Below are 12,476 nucleotides of genomic sequence, written 5' to 3'. Positions count from 1 at the left end.
TGGAAGTGTCAGTGACACTCAGGCAGTCCCCCAGATGGCAGGACACAGCTCTGCCCAGCCTCCTCAGCCCACCCCAGGCTAACTCCAGCCCCGTCTCAGCCACTTCCCTCTAATGCTATTTCCCAGGCAGCTGCCTTTGTGGCAGTGTCATTTCACCAGGAAAAACTTGACCATTCCTGGCCCTGGGCTGGCTGTGCTTAAAAAGGAAAAACACGAAGGGGAGGGGTAGAGATGGAGCCGATGAGCCTTTGGGATTAGGTTCTCTTGAGGTCAGCCACAGTCCTGCTGAAAGCTGCTCCAGCAGTTGCCTTGGGAATGAAATCGGGCGGTGGCCAGCCTCTAGGGCTGGGTCATGTGACAGGGAAGGAGTCTTGTAGTGGTGGTCTAGGTAGGAACAAGAGCTGTTCCTGGGCAGAGGAACCAGCTAGAATTCACCACCCCGAAATTCCCACCAGTCCCCCAGAGAACTTGAGCAAAAGGATGCGATCACTCCCAGGCAGGCTTCACTCAGCCGCTGGGACCTGCTGGGGAGGACCCGCCTTGACTCAGAACAAGCCCCTGAAGTCTTAGGGAGCAGAAATCTGAAGCAGAAAAGGAGAGAAAAGAGAAAACCATGTGTCCTTGGAATGCTGGAAGAGAAGGGAGTGAGGCCCTTCCTGGCGGGCCACCTGGGGATTTGTGGTGGTCTCCAGAGAGGAAGGCCCCTGCCCTCTGGTGGCTCCGTGGTATCCATGGAGATAAACCTCAGAATCCACAGCCCCCCTCTGCTGCAACCTTTCATCCCCTCTCGGGGGGGCATCCTCTTGCCCTGTCTCCCTTCTTTCAATTAAAGTCTGTCTTCGAGAAGGATCTGACAAAAACATTGCCATTAGCTGCAAATGACCAGTGAGTCTCTGTAAGGACCTCCCAGAGGGCTTTGCCTGTTGGCAGGAGGCAAAGTCCTGCTTCTGTTGCCTTGGAGCAAAAAAATGAAAGTAGACCAAGTTAGGGAGGAAGCTGTCTGTCAAGGCTTCTTAATCCCTGGAATTTCACTGTCTGTGGTAGGAACACTGTCTAAAGAGAATTATAGAGGGCTGACCACTGGGTAGGGGGAGGGGCAGCTGCTACCTTCAGGCCTCTGTCCTGTGGATGCAGGACCAGTGGCCTCTGTAGCAGCCTAAGAGTGGACACACATCCCTGCATGCTTATGCAGAGTTTATTTTCAATGCAGCTGAATTATTAAGCACCTTGCATGCATTGGGGATTCTACCAGGCCTCACGTGAGTAAACAGAAAGAAGTGAGCTATGGTCTATGCCCTGAAGGAGCTCACAGTGTAGTAGCAGGTAACTTGTAAGGCTGACTGTGGCAAGTGTAACAACAGACATAGGTTGCGCCCTCCTTGCAGCACTGCCTTGGGCCCTGAAGATAAAGAGAGGACTCCCACACTTAGACTACACATCCACAGTCACCCTCCTTGCTTCTGAGAGGAAAGGGGCAAAAAGGGTCTGAGACTGAGCTAGAATCAGGGCCAGAGGGGACATAAAAAGGGAAGCCACAGGGGGCTGATGCCTCCCAGAGTCAGGGTGGGAGGATTCTTTAAGGAGCCAGGGAGAGAAACTGAGTAGGCCCTAAGTGTTGCCAAAACAGGCAAAAGCAGTAGGACTGCTGACCCAAGGTCAGAGTGCTTAGGGAAAGACAAGGTAGGGAATCCCTCCTCCAGTGGATCAGGGGCCCTGAGTAGCGGGGTGGGACAGTAGAGCCCCAGCCCGGCAGCACTGGAAGTCCTGTTCAGCATGTATCTTGCAGGGTGACAAGGGTCAGAGTGGCCAAGTTTGAATAATACTGAGGCTCTAGGCCCTGATCCAAGAATTCCTCCCCCATCTTCCATGGCTTCAATTCCAGGGCCTCTTCCACAGTGGTGTGGGGCCCATCCTTCATCCCTACTTTTGCCCCCTGGGAGGCAGTGGACAGTGGCTTACCACCTCTGTGACCCAGGCCAGGAGCTGGCCTTGTAGAAATGCAGTACAGGTTGGCCAGCCCTCACCCTGGAGGAGGCTGTTTGGCATTGTCCTTGCTCCCTGTCTTCTTGCTTTCTCCACCTCCTTAATCAAAGCTCAGGCACATCCCAAGGGCTCCCACACCCTGGGCCAGCAGACTGGAGAGCTGAGATGGCAAGGCTGTGTGTGCCTTTAAGGCCCAACGTGTCAGCAAGTCACCAGTGCCACTTCTAAAGGCAGATGGCATGAAACCTCTGGAGTGAGGACCAAGAGGGCTTCCCTGCATGGGTTGGGGACAGAGCCAGTGCTGCAGTGCCTCCCAGAATTTCACATTGAGCTCCCTCCCCAACCCCTCCCAGAAAAACTCCAGAGGCTTCGAGGAACCCAGCACCCAGGTCTCACTGCACTCTTCCTCCCTGGCAGGCACCCAGTTGGAGAAGCTGATGGAGAACATGCGCAATGACATTGCCAGCCACCCCCCTGTAGAGGGCTCCTATGCCCCCCGCAGGGGAGAGTTCTGCATTGCCAAATTTGTAGATGGAGAATGGTAAGCCACTTGGAAAAGCAAGGCAGAGTCTTGAGCAAGAACAATAGCAAGGCTGTCCTCAGGCCCTGGGCGTTGCCTTAGCAGTCTGGTTTCCCCAGCTGGTTAATGATGGCCCCCAGCAACTCTCCTGAGTGCCCCTCTTCATTGCCCACAGACCATTTGGGGCCTCGCTCTGGCCTGTGCACCCCCTGCCAGACAGAAGTGGCGCCTTCCTTCTCTCCTGGGGGATTCCAGAGTGGGAGCCCTGGCTGGCTGGCTGGCTGGCTGGCTGGCTGGCCGGGCTGTCCAGCACACCCCTCACCTCACCCAGGAAGAATGATGTTACACGGGGCTGAGGTAGAGGCTGGGCCATGGTAAGCCCATACCAGCTGCCTGACCCTCCTCCCCGGCTGTCTAGGACATGAGCAGCAGTGCTCACAGGCCAGAAGAAGGTCGCTGATGTGTAATCTACCAAGGGAGGGCCCACGGCCTTCCCAGGGTGACGAAGTGACTTGGATGTGTTCCCTGCTGCGGCCTCCCAGACAGATCTGCTGGCTAATTACAGCTGCTGTTTAGTGCTCTGGGTTTAAACAGCAGACATCAATCTAGTCATTAGTCTTGTTGCTTTATGCCCCAAGGACACATTAATCTGCTCCACATGCTCCTTTCTCCCTCTTCTGCTCCCAGCTATGCTCTGATTCCATTAGGTGGTGGCCACAGTGCCCGAGGCTGGGCCTAGATGGAGTGCAGTAACTGTCCCCTATGACACCCGTTGAACCCGGGCAGGAAAATGCTGTGCCCCTGCCCCACCATTGCTGAGGCTCTGGGAGCCCAGATTCCTCAGGGCTGTCTCTTGAGCTCTGCCCATGATGCCGTTGCAGGTACCGTGCCCGAGTAGAGAAAGTCGAGTCTCCTGCCAAAGTACATGTCTTCTACATTGACTACGGCAATGTGAGTGTTGGGGACCAGGGTGTTGGGGGGGCTATCAAACAGCGGCCCCCGGGTCAAATCCATCTGATCTCTCCAAGGTCCTTCTGAGCTTACCAATAGAACAATGAGCATTGGGGCATCTCTGCTGTGCGTGTAACAGGCCAGGCCCCCTGAGTGACCTAGCAAAACTGGGGTCTATGACCAGTGGCTGCAAGCACTGATAGGTCCCACGTCCAGACCCCACAGATGAGTGTCCAGCCACACCCACAGTTCCTCTTCTGCCTGAGGTCTCTGCAGAATGGGGGCAGGGCCTCTGTAGCACTTGGAGGGCCTTTACACCCACAGTTCCTGGTATTCAAGCCAAACTGGGTGTTTGTTCCATGCGCTAATCCCCAGCACATCCCCAAACTCAGGCTTGCTGGGAAGGGACAGTCACAAGGTGACAGTGACTGGCACCCTTGGGAGAAGAGTCTCTCCAGCTGCACCTGGGAGTCTACTGACAACTCCTGGGAGATTCTCTTTAGGAACAGCAGTGAGCTGGTGAGAAAGCTGTCGTTCAGGAGGGTCAGGAGGGTGATGCCCCTGAGTCATGACTCCGCTTGTCTGCATTCCTCCCATACCTTCCTCAAGGGCTAAGACTGAGGATCTGTTAATAGAGATCCCCGAGCTGGGCCATGCTCCCAACCCATCTCCTGGGAATACACAAAGGACGAGGTCCTGCCAGATGAGGGCGAACCGAGATGCCTGGGCCAGAACCACAGGCAGGCCCAGTGACCACGGGGATACTTGTCTTGGTGTGCTCCCCTAGCCAGCAGCTGGAGCACCCCCTGGCCTGTGGGAACGTAGTCAGGGAACTCATGTCACAGACAGAAGGGCATTGGGAGGAAATGGAAAAGCGATTAGAGTCCAGTTATACTGTGATTGTTTTCATGGGAACCACTAGGTGTGCCAGCACCAGGCCCAGAGTGAGGGTGTGAGCCATAGCTCTCCACCTACTGCTGGACCCACAGGGCACGTTCTCCCCAGGCTTCACCCACTGGGGAGCCTTTGTACGTGGCAAAGTGGAACCAAGTCATGGGACGAACAGGGTGGCCCAGAGTTAGCATTCCCAGAGGCCTGGCCACAGAGAGCTGTTCTGTGAGAGAGCAAGGGGGCAGCGAGTATGTGACATGTTGGCCTGCTGCTTTCTCTGCAGAGAGAGGTCCTGCCATCCACCCGCCTGGGAACCCTACCACCTGCCTTCAGCACTCGGGTGCTGCCAGCTCAAGCCACGGAGTATGCCTTCGCCTTCATCCAGGTGCCCCAAGATGTAAGTCTGGAGTCTTCCTCCTTCCAAAGGGTACTGTCCACTGACACTCAGCCGCTGCTGCAGCCCTCATGGGCTGACAGGAGAAGATGGAAACTATGACGGTCTCTTAGTAATAGGATTCAAGAGATGGGAAGTTGAGGAAGATGCTACCGAGGTGGTAGTATTAGAGCATTCCAGCTAGTTCATAGAAGCAGGTAGGCCAGGGTGCGTTTGGACAAAGACTAGACCACCACAGCTGGATCCCAGGGGGCTTTTGGGCAGTGGCAGGAGATGATCGGGCAGTGGCAGGAGGTGAGATGGGAAAGGCCTTGATGTCGTGGGCTTGTCTACCCTGGCAAGGAGTTTATTCTTTGTGCTGTATAGGCAGGAGGAATGTGGCACCATTTCTAGGAGAAGTGTGACATGGTCCAAAATGTTTCTGAAAGTTAGTTCTGATGGCCCAGTGAACAGAGGGACTAGAAGGAATGGGTGGGAGACAATTATAACAGTCCAGGCTAGAGACGAAGGTGGCGCTGGGTTTCTTATGTGTGGATGTGTTGCTGTTGGCCAAGGAGAATGAGAAGGAGCAAATTTGGGCAGTGGGACCTCCAGGCAGACTTAGAGTTTTCAGTTGGGGAGTGAGATGAGACCTGGAATGTATGGGTCTGTGTAGTTAAAACCGTGGTGGTGTACAAGATTGCCCAGATTGAGTATGTGGAAGGTGTGATGGGGAGGAGAGAGAGTATTAGGAAGTGCTGGGGTCCTGCCATCTGAGAACAGGAGCCCAGAGGCAGCATGTGCAGCCAGAGAGGAGAGAACCCATGCTGTGGGTCGTGGATCCCCTCTATCCCCAGAAACAGAAAGCCAGTCTGCAGTGTCCAGATCCCCCGGGAGCTCAGGCAGGTTGAGGCTTCCCAGGGGCTGCCCTTGGCTTTAGCTTTGAGAAGGTGCCTGGTACCTGGAGTGAGAGCTACATGAACACCATGGTTGGCACTGTCACCAGATAAAAGGTGCAAATGAAGTATAAGCACATTTACTCTCCACCTTTTCACAAAGTTGCTGAAGGGCAGGAGAGAAGCAACAGAAAATGCTGAAGGCAAGTATCACAAAACAGGTCGGTGAAGACAGACATGTGGAGTCAGGTGCAGTGGCTCACAACTGTAATTCCAGCCTAGGAGGCCAAGCAGGGAAGATTGCTTGAGGCCAGAAGTTCAAAACCAGCCTGGGCAACATAGTAAGACCCTGTATCTTTAAAAAAAAAAAAAATTAACTTGGTGTGGTGGCACACGCCTGTAGTCCCAGCTATTCAGGAGACTGCAGTGAGAGGATCCCTAGAGCCCCACAAGTTCAAGGTTGCAGTGAGATGATGGCACCACTGCACTCTGGCCAGTCCCTATCTCCTTTTTTTTTTTTTTTTGAGATGAAGTCTTGCTTTGCTTTATCACCCAGGCTGGAGTACAGTGGCACAATCTCGGCTCACTGCAACCTCTGCCTCCCAAGTTCAAGCGATTCTCCCACCTCAGCCTTCCGAGTAGCTGGGATTACAGGTGCCCGCCACCACATCCAGCTAATTTTTGTATTTTCAGTAGAGACAGGGTTTCACCATGTTGGCCAGGCTGTTCTTGAACTCCTGACCTCAGGTGATCCACCCACCTTGGCCTTCCAAAGTGCTGGGATTACAGCGTGAGCCATCACACCTGGCCTAGTCCCTGTCTCTTTAAAAAAAAAAAAAAAAAGACGGAGACAGAGGATGTCATGGACTTTGTGCACTGGAGCAAGGTCATGCAGGAGATAGGAAGTGAGAGGACACCAAGTGTAAGTGAGCTTTGAGTGGGAAGAAGTCACTTTTCCTTGGAGACACAGGGCAGGCAGGTAGGAGCACAGGGTAGGAAAGAAAGGGGTCACTTGCAGATAGTCTCTGGCTAAGGGCAAGGAAAAGAAAAGAAAAGGGGAAGACTTCCTATCCAGAGCCTGTTTCTACCTCACCAGGGTTCTTTCTGTTTTGTTTTGAGGCTGAGTCTCACTCTGTCACCCAGGCTGGAGTGCAATGGTGCAATCTCGGCTCACTGCAGCCTCCGCCTTCTAAGTTCAAGCGATTCTCATGCCTCAGTTTCCTGAGTAGCTGGGATTACAGGTATGCGCCACCACGCCCAGCTAATTTTTGTGTTTTTGGTAGAGATGGGGTTTCACTGTGTTGGCCAGGCTGGTCTTGAACTCCTGGCCTCAAGGGGTCCACCCACCTCAGCCTCCCAAAGTGCTGGAATTACAGGCATGAGCCACTGTGCCTGGCCAGCCTCACTAGGGTTCTCTGGGGAGTGAATTACAGGCCCCTGCTAGCCAGACTTTCTTGGGAGTCCATGGACAGGAGCCGGGGCCCAAGTGGTTGTTCTCTGGCTTGCTCTGACCTGAGTATGTCTCTGCTCCAGGATGATGCCCGCACGGACGCCGTGGACAGCGTGGTTCGGGATATCCAGAACACTCAGTGCCTGCTCAACGTGGAACACCTGAGCTCCGGCTGCCCCCATGTCACCCTGCAGTTTGCAGATTCCAAGGGCGATGTGGGGCTGGGCTTGGTGAAGGAGGGGCTGGTCATGGTGGAGGTGCGCAAGGAGAAACAGTTCCAGAAAGTGGTACGTGATGTGGAGAGGCGGCCCCAGCATTGCGCCACCACCCTCACAGAGAAGGGGACTGTTCCACAAGCCAGGAAGGGAGCAGGGAATCCACCATCCTGCTGTTCCTGCTGGGGAAAGATAATGGATTTGGGTTTGTTGGGGTTTTTTTGTTTTGTTTTAAAGTTAATTACATCCCAAATTAATTGGCTGCGGGTTTGGCTGAGAATGCAGCTGCAAACTAGAGCGGAAAGCTTCCCTCCCCATGTACACCCAGGTGACAGGCGAGAAAGCTTTGCCAGGGGCGATGTGGAGAGGGTCAAGGCCTATCCTTCCCACTCTCCCAGTCGCACTCTCCAACAGACAACTTCCAAGGCAATAACCAACTCCTAATACCCAGTGCCACCCTGAGCCAGAGCTGTCAAGGAGGCAGCACCAAAGGGCCCAGAAGGACTCTGCCACACAACCCTCCGGCTGTTTGGAAAGCCCTGTGAACTTGGAGTCCTGCCTCCACCATTCTGAGAGGAGAAGCCAGCCTCCTGAGCCCCATCTCCCTGCTCATGAAGTGAGGGGAACACTAGCTGCCTTGCCACTTCTCAAGGCTGAGCATGACAATCAGTGCGCTCATACCTGGGAAACAGCTTGCACTGCGCAGCCATTGGTGATTAGCTTTGGGCTCTGGATACAAGGCAGCCCCTCCCACCCAACATTATACCTTTCTGAGTCCCTCTCTACCCTCTCACCAAGCAGCCACTGAGGCCCTATTGCAGACCAGCCCTGCTTCCCAGCTGGGCTGAATCAGTGACCCATCCAAGAGGGCCAGACTGAGGGAAGCTCGGCCCCCCACAGAGCTGCTGTCTCCCAGCAGAAAGTGATGAGAGGGCAGCAGGATGTGGCCAGCATCTCCGTGTGTTCCCTCAGAGACAGGGGCAAGAAAGGCATGGCATGAAAACCAGACACTCCTCCTCTTCATCTTGCTTCCATGTGCCCACTGCTCTCCCTTCTCCCAGCCCTCCTGGCCTTGCCTCTCTTCCTCAAGCACCGCAGGCCCACATAATGTGTTGGTGGCTGTGCAGGCTGATGACACACTGGAACAAGACACCCCTGTGGATTGCCACTGTGTCTCAAGAGAAGCCCAACCCCTAGGCCCCTCTGGATAGACCCCCACTTTCCTTAGGAGATGGCTCCTAGGAGGTCAGCTTCAGCCTCCCATAGAATTGGAGATCTTAATGTACCGCATATGAAACTGCCCATAATGCCTCTGCTATGTAGAAAATTCCTTCTGCCGCAGTCCCTGAGATAAACACAGAACATTTATTCATTTATTCATTTGTTCATTTATTTATTCATTCTCTCAGCAGACATTTATTGAGGGCCTATGGTATATCAGTGAGTAAGAGACAGCACCCCTGCCCTGAGGAGCTTACATTCAAGCATGAGGAGACAACAATTACAATGAACATAATAAGTAAATTAAATAGGATATTAGAAGATGGTAACTGCAGTGAAAAAATAGAGAGAAGTGGAATCCAGGGAGTCAGGAATGTGAGGGGAAGGTTGTATTTGTATTGTTCTTGTTTGGTTTGCTTTCTTTTGAGACCGGGTCTGGAGTATAGTGGCGCAGTGCCGGAATCACGGCTCACTGCAGCCTTCAACTCCCTGGCTCAAGTGATCCTCCCACCTCAGCCTGCCAAGTAACTGAGACTACTAGCAGGCATGCATGCCTGGCTAAATTTTTTCATTTTTTTATAGAGATAGGGTCAGCCTGGTCTTGAACTCCTGGGCTCAAGTGATCCTCCTGCCTTGGCCTCCCAAAGTGCTGCAATTATAGGCGAGAGCCACCACACCTGGCCTAGGTTGTAATTTTAAATGGGGTTGCCCGAGACCTCATTAAGAAGGAGATACTTTACCACAGACCTGAAGCAGGTGGGAGAAGTAGCCAGGAGCACGTGACCAGAGGAGCGTTCCAGGCAGACAGAAGAGCTAGTGCAAAGAGTTAAGGGAATAAGCCAGGAGACTAATGTGATTGTGTTTTGCGTTTTACTCTGAGGGAACTAGGCTCCATTGGATGGGCTTGAGCAAGGGACAGCTGTGGCCCTGACCTGAGCATTCTGCAGGGTCCTGCTGGCTGATCATTTGAGGGCACCCCCTGACCACTCCCTTTCCTGTCTCATCCCTCCAGATCACAGAATACCTGAATGCCCAGGAGTCAGCCAAGAGCGCCAGGGTGAGTTCTTGCCTTGGGAGCCCTGAGAGGGCACTGAGTTGAGGGGTTTGGCCCTCTGAGTTCCAGTGGGTCCCATATCCCTGAAGAGCTATTTTCTGTTCTTTATTACAGCTGAATCTGTGGCGCTATGGAGACTTTCGAGCTGATGATGCAGATGAATTTGGCTACAGCCGCTAAGGAGGGGATCGGGTTTGGCCCCCAGCACCGCTCACGCCATTCCCTCTTCCTCTGCCGGGAGGGCGTTTTCAACTCCAAACCCCAGACAGGGGTTGTAGATTGGGTCCAGCTTTGCTTCAGTGTGTGGAAATGTCTTGTAGGGTGGCATTGGGGCTGGCGGGGGGGTGGACCCCAAGGCTTTCTGGGGCAGACCCTTGTCCTCTGTGATGATGGGCACTGCTATCCACAGTCTCTCCCGGTTGGTTTTATTTGGAGGTTTGTGGTTTTTTTAAAAAAGTCCTCAAATCAGGAAGGAACATCAAAGACTGTGTCCTAGTGGAGGGAGTAATCCTAACACCCAGGCCGACTGCCAGCTGGCACCTGCCTGTATCCCAGACTGCCTTCCTCCCAGCTCTCTGTCCAACTGTTGATTATGTGATTTTTCTGATACATGCATATTCTAAAATGCCAGTGTGTTCACATCTTTGCCCTGGCCAGCCCATTCTGTATTTAAAGCTTTTGAGGCCCAATAAAATAGTACGTGCTGTCTGCAGCCCTTATTGGTCACAGTGTGGTCCAGAGCATGGAGTCTTGGCGGCTTCAGCCAGGAGGAGACCTGGACACTTGAATGACCCCCAAGATAGTCATCCAAATGCCTGGACATTCTCCTTAAAAATAGAGCCAGCTGGGGAAAGCAAGGCAGATCTTCCGAGTCTGAGCAAGCAACTGCTGGCCCCAGTAGGCACCGCTTGGCACCGTGGCCCTCATGCAGGAGGCTACAGGTCTTTTTTAACTTATTGCACATGGCTGTTTTCAAGGACCTTAGAGAGTTACAGCAGCTTAGCCAGCAGCACCCAGGACAATTTAACCACTGTGAATTGCTGGACCTAGCCTTAGGCAGACGCTGCCAGATCCCCAAGAAAGGATTCAAAAGGAAATCAGCTGAGAGAAATGAGGTGATTTCCCTAATTCCTGCTATGGCTGGGATAGAGTGGGTTAGAACGCAGGCCCCCTGGTTCCTCCCTGGAGAACAGAGCTAGGAGAACCGGCTTCTCCAAGAGGGACCCAGGTCCCAGGTGAGAGGCCTGTCCGCTCCAGGTTAGCCGTTGCTCATGTCTGACTTGATAAGCTCTCCCCAAAAGTGCTCAGGTAGAACTGGCCCTGGAGCTCAGAATCCTCAGGCTGCGTGTAGCCCATGAGGGAGGAGCCATAGTGGTGTGAGGCCAGGAGTCCCAGGGAGAGAAAGTCAAGTGTGAGAGTCACCACTCCCCACGCCCACAGTGTCCGGCACCTCATTATTCCTCCACTGACAGCGTTACCTGTGTGCTCCTTCCCCTCCCTGGCACATTACTTCGGTGAAACTTGGCGGCACGTCTTTCTGACAGCCCCACATCCCACCAACATTTTGATCTGGGGTGATACTCCAAGCTGCCATATAAAATTGACCCTTTGATCCTGGGGGATACAGGGAGAGTCAGTGGAGGTGGTAGGGCCTGGCTGGCCAGATCTCATTCCTTAGCCAGAGGTCCTGCCGTAACACACACTTGTTCTGGCCAGGGCTCTTATGGGGTTCTCATGTGTGCTGCTTATACTCAAGGTGCACTATAGTTAAGAGAGGTGAGGATGGGAAGAACCAGGGAGGGGCCATGGGGAGAAATGTTGAGTCAGTTCAATTCCAGAAAACACTAGTTTCCCTTGGTCCTCTTGGGGACTCACAGTTTCTACTTGCAGTGCCTCCGGCTTAGCCAGAACAAGTTCTTACACTGTGTGAATCAGACCCTTTATGGTCCAGTAAACTGTGCTTCCCTTGACTACGTGCAGCCCCTTAGGGGGCCCAGGAAGTCAGGAGGGGTGTGGATGATTACTTGGTGTGAATCTCTCCATCATCCCCACTCCTGGAGAAGCTGTCCTGCCCCCAGCAGAGAAGCACACTCTCACCATGGTCTCTGGTTTTATTTTTATCCATCAAGAAGAGAATGCCCATCTCATCTATTTCTTGACCTCCAAGGTACTTCTGGTAGGGTGCAATGTGTATTCACAGTGAACACAATCGGCAGAAGGCAAGATGCCAGCCCGCTCTTTTGTGAAAGGGTCTGAAATCATCTCACGGTCTTCACAGTTGCCTTGGTTACATCTGCACCCAAGGATAAACTCTCCTTAGTTTTCCAATTGAAATTATGCCTGAGCCTTCCCACTTCTGATTTTTTTCTCTTCCAAGGCTGGTTGAGACAAAGGTCAGATCAGTCACCAGGCAGGAAGGCGCTACCACAGCTTGTCTGGTTTTGACCCCAACTTGGTGTTTCTCTCTGTATCACATCTGCCAAGTTCCTGAGGTGTGACCTGGATAGGGCTGGGACCAGGGTGAGGCAAGCCATGCGCCAAGGGTGCAGATTTGAAGGAGGCACTCGCAGAGCGCACACACATCGGCATGTTCTATTTTCATCTGTAGCTGTCCACTCAGCACCAGCCCTTGCACCAGTAGCCATAAAAAGCTCTCCACAGGTTCCTCCCACTCCCTCTGAGTTATAAAACTTGCACCTTGGCCTCAGGATCATGGGTTCTGCTTCTCCATCCACCTTTCCTGTTGAATAGTGAAGTCTCTTGAGCACCTGTTATCCATCCGTTTAGGCTTCCTCCAAACAGGGAATAAGACCCAGATAGTGCCAAGCACAGTATTGGGTCCAGTGAGTGCCAAGGTCATCTCTCTGGACTCTCGAGGAGGCAGCAGATGCCATGCTATCTATAATAAGCCACAATAGTGGG

General features: G+C 53.2%; 1 protein-coding gene across 1 annotated transcript in view; it reads left to right on the top strand.

Moving 5' to 3' along the window:
- Window positions 1-10,274, top strand: part of SND1 (staphylococcal nuclease and tudor domain containing 1) — a 452,156-nt gene extending 441,882 nt beyond the window's left edge. The window contains exons 19-24 of the mRNA XM_033195134.1: window positions 2,401-2,524; window positions 3,385-3,454; window positions 4,629-4,742; window positions 7,148-7,351; window positions 9,513-9,557; window positions 9,669-10,274. Of these exons, the coding sequence (XP_033051025.1) occupies window positions 2,401-2,524; window positions 3,385-3,454; window positions 4,629-4,742; window positions 7,148-7,351; window positions 9,513-9,557; window positions 9,669-9,734 (623 nt within the window). The 3' untranslated portion in view covers window positions 9,735-10,274. The remainder of the gene's footprint in view (window positions 1-2,400; window positions 2,525-3,384; window positions 3,455-4,628; window positions 4,743-7,147; window positions 7,352-9,512; window positions 9,558-9,668) is intronic.
- Window positions 10,275-12,476: the final 2,202 nt, after the last annotated feature.

This window comes from Trachypithecus francoisi, unplaced genomic scaffold (assembly GCF_009764315.1).
Source record: "Trachypithecus francoisi isolate TF-2019V2 unplaced genomic scaffold, Tfra_2.0 Lachesis_group4, whole genome shotgun sequence".
NCBI lineage: Eukaryota > Metazoa > Chordata > Mammalia > Primates > Cercopithecidae > Trachypithecus > Trachypithecus francoisi.
The sequence above is the reverse complement of the archived record's forward strand: the minus strand, read 5'-3'. Positions and strand labels throughout refer to the sequence as shown.